The sequence below is a fragment of the Artemia sp. Qi Xiang Cuo genome, chromosome 5, assembly GCF_049724085.1.
Source record: "Artemia sp. Qi Xiang Cuo chromosome 5, ASM4972408v1, whole genome shotgun sequence".
Lineage (NCBI taxonomy): Eukaryota > Metazoa > Arthropoda > Branchiopoda > Anostraca > Artemiidae > Artemia > Artemia sp. Qi Xiang Cuo.
The window spans coordinates 6354917-6373819 of NC_142798.1; the positions used below are offsets into that span (position 1 = coordinate 6354917).

Sequence of the window (18903 nt, forward strand, 5' to 3'; positions counted from 1 at the left end):
ATTTCATTAAATAGGCACTTCCATTTTGCGCTTCACGCACTTTTTTTTAGTACTCTATTGTGCGCTTGAGAGCAATTTGTTGCTTTCCATTTTGCTACCAATGGAATCTCCATATATTTAAACGCATTGTCATAAGTGCTGATGCATCTGTAGAGAGACTGATAAACTTGCGCTTTTTTAGTGCTTCGGGTGCTCGTAAAGGTGCTTTCGAGCGTCCGTTCGACGTACTTCTCGTCACCATGGGATTTTCCGTGCTTTAATCTATATCTCCACCAATTTTGGTGCTTTTTGCCAGAAGTGCACGATTCTAGTGATGTCTTCCGTTTAACAGACCCACTATATAATAAAAGCCCCTGCTCATTTTAGCCTTACTTAATGTAAGCCACGAACTAAAATGGTATTGTTTGATATTGAAATAATAATGTTAATATGTCTAAAAAGTTGCATGTTGCTTAAATTTAAGTAAGTTATTTACATTAAAATGTTTACATGCCAATGAAATACAGCACGCAATTTATTTTTCGCCCCTTAATTTAAACGCTTTAAATAGATTTTTTAAATTGTATATTTCCACCATAAACAAATATGACTCAGCAATTTTTAAATTTTTGTTGAGGGGGGGGTGACAAGTTGAAATTCTTCCCCGGGTGTCACAAGACCTTGCTACGCCACTTCTTCACCCCTAGGAAGAAATTAGTAAATTAAAATAATATAATAATGTAAAAAGACTACTGTTTATATCCCGATAGTACTTTTTATGCCCCCTCCCCATCTCTGGGAAAATTTCGTGGCAGCACAGTTGGAAGTCGTAGCAGTTTTCCAAACCTATGCGTTTCTTCCTTGTCAACTTATATTGTCACAAATAGTTCAGGCATGTCAATGTCATAATCACGTTAATGACTCTTGTTAGCGTTTTTAATGGTTAATGAAGTATTTTCTCATTGGGCATATGCTATTTCGTCCCTCAAAGCCTTTGTTAACAAATTAGCACCTGGGAAAGCTAAGACCCGTTCCAAGAGAGTGCGCAGAGGTACTTAATTGACCTCTCTTCAAAGAGAATTTCTAGTAAAATGTCTTTTCTCCGAGTTTAGTTTACTACTTGTTGTGATTTAAGTAGTACGAACATGACCACCGAAAGTGAGAATGACGGAAAGCGAAGCTCAATTAAATCTGCATTTGGCTTGAAGCCAAATGACAGAAGATCATCAAGACTCCTCCCAAAGTTCATGCAAAAAGCATTTATTGACCAAGCTTTTGGACAGCTGTATAAGACATATACGAATAAACATAAACAGAATAATGTTTTTTACTTCATATGGGCTAATATACTGATCTCAATCCATACGATTATTTGCTGTGTTTATAATAACAATATCATGGTAGCTATTCCTTACAGCTGTGCTTTTGGTGCCCTTGTTATTCTGCTGCTTCTCTGCTACAGTAGAAAGCTGAAAGACAATCACTGGAATTACATTGCTTCAGCAGCTTGGGTTTTATCATACATAGAAGCGATTGGGTGCGTGTTTCTACCTGCTCTTACTTCGCATTTTCGAAGTGTTATGTGGTTGAATCTTACAACATTTCTAACATTTATATGTCTTCCATTTCGGCTGAGAACATGTGTCTTTCTTCAGTTGGTATCACTTTGTATTTTTATAGTTATTGGATTCCTAGTCGGTGGCGACAACTTGATACTAGAGGTATGATTATTAGACACTCATTTATTTGGCTCTGATTTATCTTAATAGTTATCTTAAAAATCAGTCCCAAATATTTGAATGATTTTTCAGACCGTACTTGCCAAAAATGGTAAAGCGAGATAACGCAGATAAAAAAAAACACAAGTTAAATCATAGACAGTGAAAAAGAGAGAAAAATGTAAATATTTCAGTCGAGATCTCCAATCAGTCGTCCTCATTCATTATAACCCTCAGTCGCCATCCCCAGCCAGGCGATAAGATGGTAAAAGGGAGACGAGAAGTAATAAAGGCCAGTCTTAATATAGATAATATTTTGACGGCTCTATGACATTCAATAAAAGCTCGCGTTTTCCAGCGTGTGACGTACGCCTTACAACAGGAGGGCGAGGGATGTTGAAAATTGAGGTCATTTCATCAGAGTTACCACATGTAGCACGAAAGTGCTGTTTTAGCACTATTTCATTGTGCATAGCACCGTAGCATGTACTCAAATTGCTAAAATAGTGCTAAAATAGAACAAAGTGCTATTTTGGCACTATTTTAGCACTATTACAGTCATCTTTTTGACTAAAGCACCGAAAATCAATGTGTAACACGCACATTTGGGCAAATATGGGACTTTAGGAACTGACCGTGGTGGCAACCCTACATTTGATGCCCCAGGGGCAGTGCTTTCACGATCCCCGAATTTATTGGCAGCATTCCAACTTACGGCTGAAGGAAACTGGATTCTCAAAAATTTTCTCTAAATTTAAACGTTAACGAAAGTTAGCAATTTATCTTTCGTCCTGGAAAACTTCGGAGCTCTCAATTTTCTTTTATTAGAAAACTAGCAGAAACTTAGAAAAATTTGAGAACAGGAGCACTGCTCAAGGGTCACGTTTTTACAATTCGGTTTTTGCCCAATAATAAAATGACTAAACAGTTTCTTAGACCGCTCTGCTTGTCCATTTACAGAATTCAAGAGATAGAAAAGGGGTATAATTTAGATAAGAACAGTGGAAAAAAAAACTTAAATAATAAAAATCCGATATTTCGACTCTACTTTCAGGAGCCTTTATCAATGGGAAAACAGTTGAAGGTAAATTACATTAAACGCAACATATAAAGCAAAAGACAAAACAAATACAAAAAAAAACAAACAAATAAATAAAACTCAAATCTTAATAACATCCAAAATACTGCAATCACTGTAAATAGACTGAATAAGCATACAGAAACACCAGTTCCACCAGATTGTCTCTCGTATAATTTCAATTCGGCAATCAACTTAAAAAAATTTTTCCCCCGTTTATAAAAGCTTCCGGACGTGGAATCGAAACTTTCAAATTTTTATTATTAGAAGTTATTTTCCCCTGTTTTGTTTAACTTACACCCGTATTTTCTCTTATATTGTGTATAATAAAATGACAAACGTAGTACTACAACACCTTCACTAGGCCTGTGAAAAAATCACTGCAATTGCTTTTCACAACTGCCAGTAGCATTTTAAAATAAATGCTATAATAAATAAATAAAATAAATAAAATAAATGCTATATCAATAGCTTAAGCTACCACGGTTCCAAAGATTCAGTCCAATCTTTCTAGCCAACACTCCCTTACCCATACAAAGTGACGATTTCAAAAGCCATTAAAACAGCTTTTTGGTCATCCTCAGTGTGAATACACAAGATTACTTTCCGAATAATATTGTCATGATGAAAACCGAAGGATACTTTTGACATTTTCAGAATCTAGCTGATAAATAAAAGTCAGGATTTTCTTAGGGGGGGGGGGTTAACGTTCAGAAAAAATGTGACAGATATTAAAATCGGCACTTGTGCATTAAGTGTACTCTTTTATATACTGTATGTGGAATGTCAAACTGGAGATGCTACAGATACCGGGACAGATACCCGCCAGACTGGTTATTTCATGAAACAGGTGACGTTGGGTAATGAAAAGATTGATCATGTGGGAAGCTTCACTTACCTTGGTAGTATTATTAGTAAAGATGGTGGGAGCAGAGAAGATGTTAAAAGTAGAATAGCCAAGGCTCAGGGTGTTGTTTCACAGTTAAAAAAAAGTCTGGAAGAATAGGAAGATAAGTCTGCAAACCAAGATTAGAATATTAGAAGCTACAATTATGACAGTGGTCAAATATGGCTCTGAAGCCTGGACGCTCCGAAAAGCGGATGAAGATTTGCTAGATGTTTTCCAGAGAAATTGCTTAAGGATTGTTCTGGGTACCCGGCTGAATGACCTTATTTCAAACAATAGGCTATGCGAAAAATGTGGTTCAATACCGCTCTCTAGGTCTATAATGAAAGAAAGGTTGAGGTGGTTAGGGCATGTTGTGCGGATGAAGGATGACAGATTGCCGAAGATTGTTCTTTTCGGCCAACCATCTAGGGCGAAACGAGAAGCAGGTCGCCCCCATCTGGGGTGGGAGGACGTCATAAAGAAAGATTTAAAGGAAATGGGAACTTCGCAGGCGGGTGTAAAAAGGGAGGCTTTGAATAGATTGGGGTGGAGGAGGAGCGTGCGTAGCTGTGTTGGCCTCAGGTGGCTTGGTGCTGCGGTGAGTTGTTAGTACTAGTAGTAGTAGCTATTAAGAATTGGGATGCAAAGAGTAGTTTTCATTGCGTTTAGGGTGCAATGACTAAAACTGTTGTTTTTTGGGGTATAGGGCGGGGGGGGGGGGTAGGGGAAAGGTACTTAGGTTAGGTTATGCTACGTATTTAATATATGGTATGCTTTAACCCCACCCACCCCCCTAATGTGCAAATATATAGCCCGAATTTTTTTCTAAACTATTATATATTCATCCTATTTTATTTCATTAGCATTAACCAAACTTGACTTCTTTAGCAGTATATAAAAGAGTACGTTTAATGCACCAGAACGTAAAATCTATGAGAATTACCATGTGTAATTCCAGATTGTTTGTGAGAGAGACGGGTTTTCTATAATGGTTGCAGCAGTAGCTGAAACGTAGACGGCCCATAGTAAATGATTAAATAAAAAAAACAAGTTGTTTTTAACTGAAAATAAGGAACGACGTTATAACTTAAAACGAACAGAAATTATTCCGTATATGAAGGGGCTGTCCCCTTCTCAACGCCTCGATCTTTACGCTAAAGTTTTTTATTGTTTAAAAGAAATTAGAGTTGTGAGAAAGTCAGACTTTAGCGTAAAGAACGAGGTGTTGAGGAGGGACAGCCCCTTTCATATATGGAATAATTTCTATTCGTTTTAAGTTTTAATGTCGCTCCTTACTTTCAGTTAAAAAAAACTTGTTTTTTTATTTAATTTTTGAATGTTTTTGAATTAATGCAGGTTTTGCTTTTGGCTCACCGTATATTAATAATTCAAACAAAATTTGCATATCAATTTTACTTTTATTTGGTTAAATGGCTTTCTCGAAACTTTTTTAATTTTATTTACGAACGTTTTTATTAGTAATAAATATACATAACTTACAAATTAACTTATGTAACGAACTTCTATATTCATATATTTTTATACGTATATTAGGGGGCTCACCCCCTAGTCAATACCTCGCTCTTTAAGCTAAAGTTCGAGTTTTGTTCCAATTCTTTAAAAACAACCCCTTAATCAAAAAGGCCGTTGTTTAGAATAAATAGCTCTTTTGAAAGTACTAAAAAATCTTTGGCTTAAAGAGCGAGGTATTGACTAGGGGGTGAACCCAATCATACACTTAATATTTTCTGTTCGTTTTAAGTTTTGATGTTTCTCCTTATCTTCAGTTGGAAAACTTGTTTTTTTTTATATTTAATTTCTGATCTTTTTTTAAATAATGCTGGGAAATCCGGCGCCCCCTTCATAGCAATGTCCCTTCCCCCATGAAAACTTCCTTCATGGAAACATCTTCCCATATAACCCCCGACCCCCCCCTACTACCAGAAAAAATCCCCCCTGAAAACGTCTGTATACTTCCTAATAACCAATACTATATGTTAACATTGGGTAAAGTTCATAACTTTCAGCCCTTCCCCAGGGGACTTGGGGGGATTAAGTCATCCTAAAGGACATAGCTATCATATTTTCAACCATGCTAAACAAAATGGTTATCTCAAAATTTTGATCAGGTGACTTTGGGAAAAAAATTAGTGCCTAGTTGCCCTCCATTTTTTTTGGTCACTTAAAAAGGGCACTAGAACTTTTAATTTCCATTCCAATGAGTCCTCCCACGATATTCTAAGACCACTGGGTCGATAAGATCACTCCTGAAAAAACAAAAAAAAAAAAAACAACAAATAAACAAAAAAACAAATAAACACGCATCCGTGATCTTTCTTCTGGCAAAAAATGCAAAATTCCACATTTTTGTAGATAGGAGCTTGAAACCTCTACAGTAGGGTTCTCTGATACGCTGAATATGATGGTGTGATTTTCATTAAGGTTCTAGAATTTTTAGAGGGTCTTTCTTCCTTTTTTCGAAAATCAGCCAATTTTTCTCAGGCGCGTAACTTTTGATATGTTGGACTAAATTTGATGAAAGTTATATATGTGAATTAAGCATTAAAATCTGATTCTTTTGATTTATCTATTGATATCAAAAACCCGTTTTCTAGAGTTTTGGTTACCATTGAGCCGGGTCGCTCCTTACTTACAGTTCGTTACCACGAACTGTTTGAAAATTTAAAACCCCGTTTAAAAAAAATAAAAAAAAATGGTCAAGTGACAATAATTTCTTACTAAAAGATGATTTAGGAGCAAGTCAATTCACTCACACACACTAAAGAATTAACTTTCACCATTGGTACTAAGAATTAGCAAAGGCACCTAGTGTCTTAAGTTATTTTATTGAAATAGTCTTTTTATTGAAAACTATATTTATCTGTAACACTATGCTTTTGTTTTTCAAAATATCAGCGAAAAACAAATATAAAGTCACTATAATAATCAAGGTGACTGGAAAGAACTAACGGAAATAAATGAACATTTAATATGTAATGAATTTTATTCCTGGAAACTCATCAATTCAAAATTTCATCTCACTATAATTTTTATTTTTATTTTTCAATGTTGAAATAGTATTTATACTGAAAATAATATGTATTTTGAACCCTATACTTTTTTTTTAAAGCATCGACGACAAATAAATATGAATTTAGTATAATAATCAAGATGACTGAAAAAAAAACAATGAAAACAAACTGAACATTTAATATATAATGATTTTAATTCTTTGAAATTCATCAATTCAAAATTTTATTTCACTGTAATTTACATTTTTATTTTTCAATGTTGCAAATATAAAAACAAATATTTGTAATACGTTTTGTTTTCAGTAAAGCACAAATGATGTTACGAGCTTCAGACTTTTACTGTTAGGGAAGGGGGACACGGCATTACCCGAACTCCCGTTTGTAGTAATTTTTATTAGTTTTAAGTTTAACTTGAGCATTAACTTTAATCCCCTGAGGCATAGCAATTAGACTTTGTGACTATTTTGAATAAAATTGCTTTTCAAGATTTCTACCAGTGTAAAGAGGAGCATCTAAAAGGGCAATAGGAGGGGGGTGGTTGCCCTCCGTTACTTTTTCAACTTCCCTCTCAGCATGATTTTTGAGTTCCAACTTAATACCCTTATCCATTCCTTAGATATTGCTATTGTATCCTTTCGAGAGCCCTGCTGCATATGACGTGTTTTGATTTTGTTTGACATCTCCCTCAACATTTCCTAAAGGATTTACCTTAATAACCTTAGCCTTTTTGGAGACTCAGGATCAGACATGCTCTTTTCCCAATAACCAACTTTATATAAAAACAATGAACAACTTATATAATATACACCACTTACCTCAGGGGCTATGGGGGGGTTTGTCATCCTCTGGAAGCATAGTTATTGACTTTTTGTGCTATTTTGAACAAGATGGCTATTCATTTTTTTATTATCTGAGGTCTTTGGGGAGATTATAGCTAAAAAGGGCATCGGATGGAGACTGGTTGTCCTCCAACCCTTTTTCAACATCCCCTTTACCATGCCCTGAAAGTTTAAACTTAATGCCCTCAGCCGTACTCAAGATACTGCAGACACGGCGTTTTTACAGCCTGGATGCACACAGTATAGTATTAGTATACTTTTTTTTTTACTTAGTTAAACATGCCCCTTAGCACTCGCCGAAGTTTCGCTTTAATATGGATAATTTTTTCGAACACACTCAGAATCAAACATTCTCCCTTTTCCTAATGATATGTCCTCCAACTAAAAAAGCGTAAATTGTATAATTTACAATCCTTGCCCTTGGGTTTTTTGGGGCATCGCATCCCCGAAGGTATATTTCTTAGACCTTTTGCATATTTTGAACTAAATCGCTTTTCAACTTTTTGATCAATGTTGAGGGGAGGGGAATCCAAAAAGGGCAAGGGGGTCTAATAGCCCTTTCATCACTTTTCAACATCCCTCTCAACATACCTTGTAAGTTTCAACTTAACACCCTCAGCCGTTCCTTATATATTACTGATTCCACCTTTTCACAACTAGCATGCACATGTTTTGATTGTGTTCGGTATTCCTCTTCAAAGTTCTAGAGGGTTGTGTCCTCCCCATAGGCGTTGTTATTTGAACTTTAGACTATGTTGAACAAGATAACTAGGTCAACATTTTAATCAAATGTTTTAACATAAAGCAGCTCAAGAGGACATCGTAGGGCTGGCAGCCCTCAAACCAGTTAAAAAAAAATCTCCCCAAACAGAGCCTGAAGGTTTCAAGTTAATACCCTTTGTTGTTCTTAAGATCCGCCTTTTTCTTAAACTGAATGCACATAGTGCCTTCTGATTTAGTTTAACATACTCCTAAGCATTTTCCAAAATTTCATCTTAATACACTTTGCATTTTCAGATACACACAGAATCTAGACTTTACCCTTTTCAGAAGTATCAATCCTGTATGTAAATTAAATAAAAAAAAACAAACAAGTTTTTTAACTGAAAGTAAGGAGCGACATTAAAACTTAAAACGAACAGAAATTATTCCCTATATGAAATGGGCTGTCCCTCCTCAACGCCTCGCTCTTTACGCTAAAGTTTTTTATTGTTTTAAAAAATAGCGTTGTGAGAAAGAGTCTAACTTAAGCGTAAAAAACGAAGCGTTGAGGAGGGGATATCCCCTTTCATACACGGAATAATTTCTGTTCGTTTTAAGTTTTAATGTTGCTCCTTATTTTCAGTTAAAAAACTAGTTTTTTTTTTAATTTAATTTTTGAACATATTTGAATTAATGCAGATTTTGATTTTGGCTCACCGTACGTGAATAATCAAAACAAAATTTCCATATTAATTTTACTTTTATTTGGTCAAATGGCTTTCTCGAAAGTTGTTTAATTTCATTACGAACGATTTTATTAATAATAAGTATACGTAATTTACGAATTAACTTACGTAGCAAACTTCTAAAATTATATATTTCTAATACGTATATTAGGAGGTTCGCCCCCTAGGCAATACCTCGCTCTTTACGCTAAAATTCGAATTTTGTTTCAATTTTTTAAAAATGACCCCTTTACCACAAAGGCAGTTAATTAGAATAAATAGCTCTTATGAAAGTACTAAAAAATCTCTGTTATTTAAAGGGCGAGGTATTGACTATGGGGCGAACCCAATCAAATACTTAAACTTTCTGTTCCTTTTAAGTTTTGATGTTGCTCCTGACTTTCAGTTGAAAAACTTGTTTTTTTTTGTATTTAATTTCTGATCGTTTTTTTAAATAATGCTGGGAAATCTGGCGTCCCCTTCACAGCAATTTCCCTTCCCCCATGAAAATTTCCTCCATGGAAAGAAAAAAAATATAAAGAAAGAAAAACGAGCAAAAATGGGGTTTTTAAAGGCCAAATGAAAACACTGAAAAAAACAAAACAAAGCGAATGTTTTGAGAGGAAAAAGGTCTCTCTTCTTCAGCGCGAAAAGAAATAATGTATCCAAGGAAAGTGCCGAAGAAAAGAACAACAAAAAACAAACACGGAAAGTCAATGTGAAAAGAACCAAAAAACCCAAGAAAAAACCAAAAACTTAAAAGATGAATAAAATTCAATAAAAGCAAAAAATTATAAGAATTAAAAATACCTAACAACCCTAAAAACGAGTTATTTGCTAATATCCGCGATTTGCGCAAAATCCGAAAAAATTATGAACTGCCATCGACGGATAATAGCGAACAACTGAGAAATAAAAGAAAAGAAAACAATTCATTCACTCAACAACAAAACGAACCATCAATTAAATAAGTTGGAGAACTCTGTCATCGGATTTCGGATTTTAAATATTATATTTCTTGCCGACACCCTTTGAGACCTAAGGGGTTGTTCACGTGTTTGATTATATGACTGGGAAAGTGTTTCAAGGTTTATTTCAGGGATTACTAAAGTATCGCTTCTCTTTTGAGAAAACCGAAATATGACTCGCTTATTCTTAAATCACCGGAATATCTGTTTAAAGCTAAACCTAAATGTTAGTATTTGTAAAGGGCAGAGTCAAAATTTTCTGTTTTTTTCCGCTTTTTAAGTGTATTATTAATTGAACTAGAGTGGTGAGTTAATCTATCCGTGAATCGCTGATCAGTTCTTCCGATATTAATCCAATTAATAATACACTTAAAAAGCGCAAAAAAACAGAAAATTTTGACTTTGCCTTTGCAGAGCACATTTTTGAAAAACCAGACCATACTATTTTGTTTAATCAAGCTAGCCTAATTTCGCATGACAAAGGTATTGTCCAGCACTACAGAGAAGGTGTTAAAATTTATAAATACCAACATACATTATAAATACAAACAACAAAGATATAACTAATCACTTTCGACTAGTAAAAAGGACACTAGCCATTTGAATTTCAAATCGAATGAGCCGTTTTTTGAAGTTTCTGCGACAACGCCTTCTATAAAAACCTTATATGCCACCAGGGCATTGTTTAACCCCTTGCCCTGAGGGCTGTGGGGAGTATCCTCCTCAAAAACATATTTTCTATCTGGAAATCAACTATGCTGAACAAAATGGCTATCTCAAATTTTTTTTTGGATGTGTTTGGGAGAATGATGGGCGTGGGGGGAGGGGGCTAGTTGCCCTCATATCATTTTCAACTATCAAAAATGGCACTAGCCCTTTGAATTTCACATCGAATGAGCCTTTTTTCAAGTTTTTACGACAACGCCTTCTATAAAAACCTTATATGCCCCCAGGGCATAACTTAAAACCCTTGCCCTGAGGGCTGTGGAGAGTATCCTCCTCAAAAACATATTTTCTATCTGGAAATGAACTACGCTGAATAAAATGGCTATCTCAAAATTTTGATTGGATGTGTTTGGGGGACCGATGGGCACGGGGGGCGCTAGTTGCCCTCCAATCACTTTCGACTGTTAAAAAGGGCACTAGCCCTTTGAATTTCCAATCAAATGAGCCTGTTTTGAAGTTTCTACGACAACACCATCTACAAAAACCTTATATGCCCCTAGGGCATAACTTAAAACCCTTGCCCTGAGGGTTGTAGGGGAGTGTCCTCCTTAAAAACATATTTTCTATATGGAAATCAACTATGCTGAATAAAATGACTATCTCAAAATTTTGATTGGATTTTTTTGGGGGAATGATGGGCGTGTGGGGGGGGGGGGGGTTAGGTGCCCTCCAATCACTTTTGACTAATAAAAACGGTACTAGCCCTTTGAATATTATGTCAATAGAGCCTTTTTTGAAGTTTCTTTAAACATGACTTCTATAAAAAACCTTATTTGTCCCCAGGGCCTAACTTACAACCTTTGTCCTGAGGGTTGTGGGCGAGTCTCCTCCTCAAAAACATATTTTCTATCTGGAAATAAACTAGCCTACACTGAACAAAATGGCTATCTCAAAATTTTGATTGGGTGTGCTTGGGGGAATAATGGGCGTGGGAGGGGGCGACGTGCCCTCCAATCACTTTCGACTATTAAAAAGGGCAATAGCCCATTGAATTTTCAATCGAATGAGCCTGTTTTGAAGTTTTTATGACAACGCCTTCTATAAAAATCTTATATGCCCCCAGAGCATAACTTAAAACCCTTACCCTGAGGGTTGTGGGGGAGTGTACTCCTCAAAAAAATAAATTCTATTTGGAAATCAACTGCGTTGAAAAAAATGGCTATCTCAAAATTTTATTGGATGTGTTTGGGGGAATGATGGGCGTGGGGGGGCTAGTTGCCCTCCTATCACTTTCGACTATTAAAAAAAGCACTAGCCCTTTAAATTTCCCATAAAATGAGCCCCTTTTGAAGTTTCTACGACAGTGCCTTCTATAAAAACCTTATATGCCCCTAGGGTATAACTTAAAACCCTTGCCCGGAGGGTTGTGAGGGAGTGTCCTCCTCAAAGACATATTTTCTATCTGGAAGTCAACTACGCTGAACAAAATGGCTATCTTAAAATTTTGATTAAATGTGTTTTGGGGGAATGATGGGCGTGGGGGGAGCAAGGTGCCCTCCAATCACTTTCGACTATTAAAAAGAGCCCTAGACCTTTGAATTTCCAATCGAATGAGCCTGTTTTGAAGTTTCTACGACAACGCCTTCTATAAAAATCTTATATGCCACAAGCGCGTAAATTAAAACCTTTGCCCTGAGAGTTACGGGGGAGTGTCCTCCTCAAAAACGTAATTTCTATCTGGAAATCAACTAGTCTACGCTGAACAAAATGGCTATCTCAAAATTTTGATTGGATGTGGTTGTGGGAATGATGGCTGTGGGGGGGGGGGGCTAGTTGCCCTCCAATCATTTTCTACTATTAAAAAGGGCACTAGCCCTTTGAATTTCCAATCTAATGAGCCTGTTTAGCAGTTTCTAAGACAACGCCTTCTATTAAAACCTTATATGCCCCCAGGGCATAACTTAAAACCCTTGCCATGAGGGTTATGGGGGAGTGTCCTCCTCAAAAACATATTTTCTATTTGGAAATCAAGTATGTTGAACAAAATGTCTATCTAAAAATTTTTATTGGATGTGTTTGGGGGAATGATGGGAGCGGGGAGGGGGCTAGTTGCCCTCCTATCACTTTCGACTATTGAAAAGGGCACTAGCCCTTTGAATTTCCAATCAAATGAGTCCTTTTTGAAGTTTCTACGACAACACTTTCTATAAAAACCTTATATGCCCCAGGGCATAACTTAAAATCCTTGCCCTGAGGGTTGTGGGGGAGTTTCCTCCTCAAAAAAATATTTCCTATCTGGAAATGAACTACGCTGAACAAAATGGCTATCTCAAAATTTTGAGTGGATGTGTTTGGGAGACTGATGGGAACAGGGGGGGGGGAGGGCTAGTTGCCCTCCAATCACTTTCGACTATTAAAAAGGGCAGTAGCCCTGTGATTTTCCAATCAAATGAGCCTGTTTTGAAGTTTCTACGACAACGCCTTCTAAAAACCCCTTATATGCCCCCAGGGCATAACTTAAAATCCTTGACCTGAGGGTTGTAGGGGAGTGTCCTCCTCAAAAATATATTTTGTATCTGGAAATCAACTATGCTGAACAAAATGACTTTCTCAAAATTTTGATTTGATGTGTTTGGGGGAATGATGGGCGTTTGGAGGGGGGGGGGCTAGTTGCCCTCCAATCAATTTCGGCTATTAAAAAGGGCACTAGCCCTTGGAATTTCCAATCAAATGAGCCTATTTCGAATTTTCTACGACAACGCCTTCTATAAAAACCTTATGTGCCCCCAGGGCATAACTTAAAACCCTTGCCCTGAGGGTTGTGGGAGAGTGTCCTTTGGGGGAATGATGGGTGTGGAGGGGGCAAGGTGCCCTCCAATCACTTTCGACTATTAAAAAGGGCCCTACACCTTTGAATTTCCAATCGAATGAGCCTGTTTTGAAGTTTCTATGAAAACGCCTTCTATAAAAACCTTATATGCCCCAAGGGCGTATTTTAAAACCTTTGCCCAGAGGGCAAAGGTTTATCTGCCCCCAGGGCATAACTTAAAACCTTTGCCTTGAGGGTTGTGGGGGAGTTTCCGCCTCAAAAAATATTTTGTATCCTGAAATCAACAACGCTGAACAAAATGGCTATCTCTAACTTTTGATTGGATGTGTTTGGGGGAATGATTGGCGTGGGGGGGGGCTAGTTCCCCTCCAATCACTTTCGACTATTAAAAAGGGCACTAGCCACTCCAATTCCAATCGAATGAGCCCTTTTCGAAGTTTTTACGACGACTCCTTCGATACGAAGTGCCCGGGTATGGAGAACCAAAAAATAACACATTGTTGCCCACATCGTTCTTTACTTAGGCAGCACTAGCGCGCTGTATATGATGATACCATTTCGAATTGCCAACTTAAACTGTTAAGGTGACGTGACCTGATACCCTTTAAATATTGACGGTATAACAAAATTATATACTGACTATGTTGACGTCATTATAACTAATGTAATCATACGGTTTTTACTTTTACGTCATTGATGGTTGTAACCTACGATTATAACGTCATTCATCATCTTACATACGAAGATCCAGTTTTTGTCAAAAAATGATTTTAAATATTATGTTTTCTTAATTACAAAAGACACTAGATATAGCCATTTCATTTAAAATGAGCCCTTAAATAGCTCTCTATGATGTTCCAGTTCCCCGCTAGCAGCGGAGAAAAACTGAAAAAAAACAGAAAAAAGAGGACCCATGGAAAACAGATGATTTTTCTTGTTGCTCAAGCCAGGGGACTGTAGTATCCTGCACAGGGTTTTCGGCCATGGCGATTCCAATGGTTTACTTTTCATTTCAGTCCGATTTGTTTTCAATCACAATAGTAGGCTAATTATCTTCTCTCCCTCAATGCGAGATTACGGAATTCTTATGACAGCAATTTTCTTGACAAAAAAACATCAATGAATACTTGTTCGTGTGCGTAAATGTGTTTTTTTTTGGGGGGGGGACACTTCTATGATTCTTAGTAATCAAATTGGGTTGAAAGATGGCAAAAGAAAGGATTCGAAGGAAATAAAATTTAATTAGAGGAAGTAAAGAATGAAGCTCTGAACACAATGGGATGGAGGAGGAACGTTCACAGCTGTATTGGCCTTAGGTGCTTGGTCCTGCAAATTTTCTTTTAATTTTATAGTAACACTGACAACTATATTTAGATATAGTCTTTAATAGTTAAACCCATATAATAATGTTTTAGCAGTATCTGTAAGGAATTCACAGCTCATGCCAGCCGATTAAAATAGGTCTCATAAAAAGCATAAGGAAAATTTTATAGGAAAAGTAATGGAAAAGAAAAAGATAAATAAAGGAGAAAATGTTCTGCGGATAATTTCACTTCAATTTCAATTCACTTGGCATCAATTAATAGGAATAGTGAAATATGTTGAAAGTACCGCTAGAATATTTAGTTTGTAGTTGACGGATTTTGCCACCCTAATCAGGAGCAGCATTAGGATAAGACAAAAGTGATTGATTCTTATCCCCCTCTGATTTTCTAGATTACTAAAGTGACATAAAATATGTGGTCTGTTGCCCTTTGTGGCCAAAGAAAAATCTTCAGAAGCGATGGTACACGGTAGTGACAAGCTTCTAGTTTCACTGCTTGACTTGTTTCCCTTAATTCAGGCAATTCCAATGCCACTCATCCCACCTACTGAGTTGTACTGCATAGTCTCTTTCCTGTTTAATCAGGGCTTTATCTCGAAGGACTTCTGCAAGGGAGGAGGAATTTGACTCTTTTGGTTGGAAAACTTGGACTTTTATTGATTGTTTAGAAAGTTTTAAATAATGCTCTCTACCTTATTTTCCTTATTTTAAAACAACTCAGAGAACACTCAATTCTCTTTGATTTTTTGTACTGCGAGCCTTTTGCTGTTCCATTCACACCTAATTTTGATGAACAGCTGCAAGAGGATGCGGGAAATTTTTCTGCCAGAAAAATTTTCCAGTTGTTTGATGAAACTTCGATAATTTTTGGAATTGTACCCTTTTAATTTAAAAAAAGACCTCCAAAAAAACATTGCAGGTTTTCTCCCCATCACCCATAAAAATTATGTGTGTCTTAAAAGAGGTTGTCTTAAGACGCTGTATAGCCCCTTGCCTTACTAATGCTCCGCATTCAGTAGCTCACATGTTTTAAGTCTAAATCCTATAAATGCAGGATACCAATATAGATAATTGCAGTCCTCCAAGACACAACCATAAATGAGCCTTTCTTGGACTCTAATGATGATTAATCTGGTACTATATTTCGTAAAAGAAGACTTAAAGAAAGTGTGATGCAGCGTGAAACAAAGGCTTGAGTAGAAAGGGAGGTGCTACTCGTGACACTCACCCCTGCTGCCATCTACAATTTAGTCTAACTCTGTCAGTACACCAAATAAGGGCTTATAGTCCGGTACGAACCACGTGGTTAATGGGGTCAATGACCTAAATTTCCAAAGGTCGATTTATTTGTTGTTGTTGTTTTGGCCATGTGCATAGAGTCATTAGCGAGACCACGTGGTTAATTAAAGCGATTGGGAATTTGGAACACCTGTGCTGTCGACCTCAATTCCCGTATCGTGAATCAATAATTCCCCTTAGAAACAACAAATTAATTCCCCTTTCTTGACAGATCAATCAACCAATGACATCATCTGTCAGACTTTAAAAATTTTCGCCTAGAAACGTTTCTCCAGGAATAGATCCAAGTCATTAATGTCTTTGCCTCGGAAACAACTCTTTTGGTCGAACTCCAAAGGATATTAATAACCAAACGTCATGGAAACAATTCTCCAAGAAACATCTTAGCGAGGAATTGTTTTAGCGCGGGAATCAGGTTTCTTATTAATTTGAAATGCATTAGCGCAGAGATGCCAAAAACAAAAGGAACACGCTGAATTACGTTTAGGGATTATTTGGGCGAAACTGTTTTAGACAGGTTATGGAATTATTTCGGCGAAACAGCTCTCGTGAAACACAGGGCACTATTATTTGATTTCCCAGCGACTTTCTTGCTTGATAGTTGAAGTGTGACTTGTTTGTATTTAGTAGATTATTATGTTCGGTTGATTTGTTTTCGTCTTTATTTTCTCTTTTCTTTTGTTTTGCTCCGCTTCTTCATGCTTCTTTTTTATAGCGGGTTTGTAATAAATTATTATAGAGACATTTTAAAAGAAGATTTTAGGAAAGGTTTTAGAAGAAAATTTGAGGGTCAAACTCTGTGGTCGTTATAATACACAAGTTCCATTTGAACAGTGTTGTGAGGTCCTCTACCCCAACCCCAAAGGGTTCCAATCCCTCTACCTCAACCCCGAAGGAAGCCACCGGTCCTCAAAGGTCCCCCGGGCTCCCAAAGGGCCCCCGGCCCTCAAGGTTCCCCCAGACCCCCCCGGGGCCCAAAGGGCCCCTCCCCCTTTGGCCCCCCAAAGGGGCCCCTCTCCCTCCATCTACTCCCTCCTCCTCCCCTCCCCCTTCCCTCCTCCCCCTCCCCTCCGCTCCTCCTCCCCCTCCCCTCCTCCTCCTCCCTCAGCCTCCTCCTCCCCTCCCCTCCTCCTTCCCCTCCCCTCCTCCTCCTCCCCTCCTCCTCCCCTCCCCTCCCCTCCTCCCCTCCCCTTCCCTCCCCCATTTCTTATACTTTTTTTGTGCATTGAGACACAGAACGACCCCTTCCCCCGGCCCCTCCCCCTCCAAAGGTCTGATTTTCGAAAGTTCATTTTGAATTTCTTTCGTTGAAATGCAAGAGTCGGAATGTTTCAGTAGTGTTATGTTGTGGTTTACCGTGTCATACTTACATTCTCTCGATTTTTCAAAGTTCATTTTGAATTTCTTTCGTTGAAATGCAAGAGTTGGAATATTTCAGTAGTGTTTTGTTGTGGCTTACCTTGTCACAGTTACATTCTCTTGATTTTTCAAAGTACATTTTTAATTTCTTTCATTTAAATGCAATAGTTGGAATATTTCAGTATTGTTATGTCGTGGTCTACTTTGTCACAGTTACATTCTCTTGATTTTTCAAAGTTCATTTGAATTTCTTTCATTGAAATGCAAGGGTTGGATTATTTCAGTAGTGTTTTGTCATGGTTTACCTTGACACAGTTACATTCTCTTGATTTTTCAAAGTTCATTTTGAATTTCTTTCATTGAAATGCAAGAGTTGGAATATTTGAATAGTGTTTTGTTGTGGTTTACCTTGTCACAGTTACATTCTCTCGATTTTTCAAATTTCATTTTGAATTTCTTTCGTTGAAATGCAAGAGTTGGATTATTTGAGTAGTGTTTTGTCATGGTTTACCTTATCACAGTTACATTCTCTTTATTTTTCAAAGTTCATTCTGAATTTCTTTCGTGAAATGCAAGAGTTGGAGTATTTCAGTTTTCATGGTTTACCATGTCACAGTTACATTCTCTTGATTTTTCAAAGTTCATTTTGAATTTCTTTCTTTGAAATGCAGGAGTTGGATTATTTCAGTAGTGTTTTGTCGTGGTTTACCATGTCACAGTTACATTCTATTGATTTTTCAAAGTTCATTTGAATTTCGTTCATTGAAATGCAAGAGTTGGATTATTTCAGTAGTGTTTTGTCAGGGTTTACCTTGTCACAGTTACATTCTCTTGATTTTTCAAAGTTCATTTTGAATTTCTTTCATTGAAATGCAAGAGTTGGAATATTTCAATAGTGTTTTGTTGTGGTTTACCTTGTCACAGTTACATTCTCTTAATTTTTCAAAGTTCATTTTGAATTTCTTTCATTGAAATGCAAGAGTTGGATTATTTCAGTACTGGTTTGTTGTGGTTTACTTTGTCACAGTTACATTCTCTCGATTTTTCAAAGTTCATTTTGAATTTCTTTCATTGAAATGCAAGAGTTGGATTATTTCAGTACTGGTTTGACGTGGTTTACCATTTAACAGTTACATTCTATTGTTTTTTCAAAGTTCCTTTTGAATTTCTTTCATTTAAATGCAAGAGTTGTAATATTTCAGTAGTGTTTTGTCGTGGTTTACCTTGTCACAGGTACATTCTCTTGATTTTTCAAAGTTCATTTTGAATTTCATTCATTGAAATGCAAGAGTTGGAATATTTTAGTAGTGTTTTGTTGCGGCTTACCTAGTCACAGTTACATTCTCTTGATTTTTAAAAGTTCATTTTGAATTTCTTTCTTTGAAATGCAAGAGTTGGATTATTTCAGTAGTGTTTTGTCATGGTTTACCTTGTCACAGTTACATTCTCTTGATTTTTCAAAGTTCATTTTGATTTTCTTTCGTGAAATGCAAGA

At 36.8% G+C, this 18903-nt stretch overlaps 1 protein-coding gene across 1 annotated transcript in view; it reads left to right on the forward strand.

Annotated features, from left to right (window-relative positions):
* Positions 1 to 1124: 1124 nt before the first annotated feature.
* LOC148951747 (adenylate cyclase type 3-like) overlaps positions 1125 to 18903 on the forward strand; it is a 97481-nt gene continuing 79702 nt past the window's right edge. The window contains exon 1 of the mRNA XM_089088663.1: positions 1125 to 1700. Coding sequence (XP_088944789.1) covers positions 1125 to 1700 — 576 coding nt within the window. The remainder of the gene's footprint in view (positions 1701 to 18903) is intronic.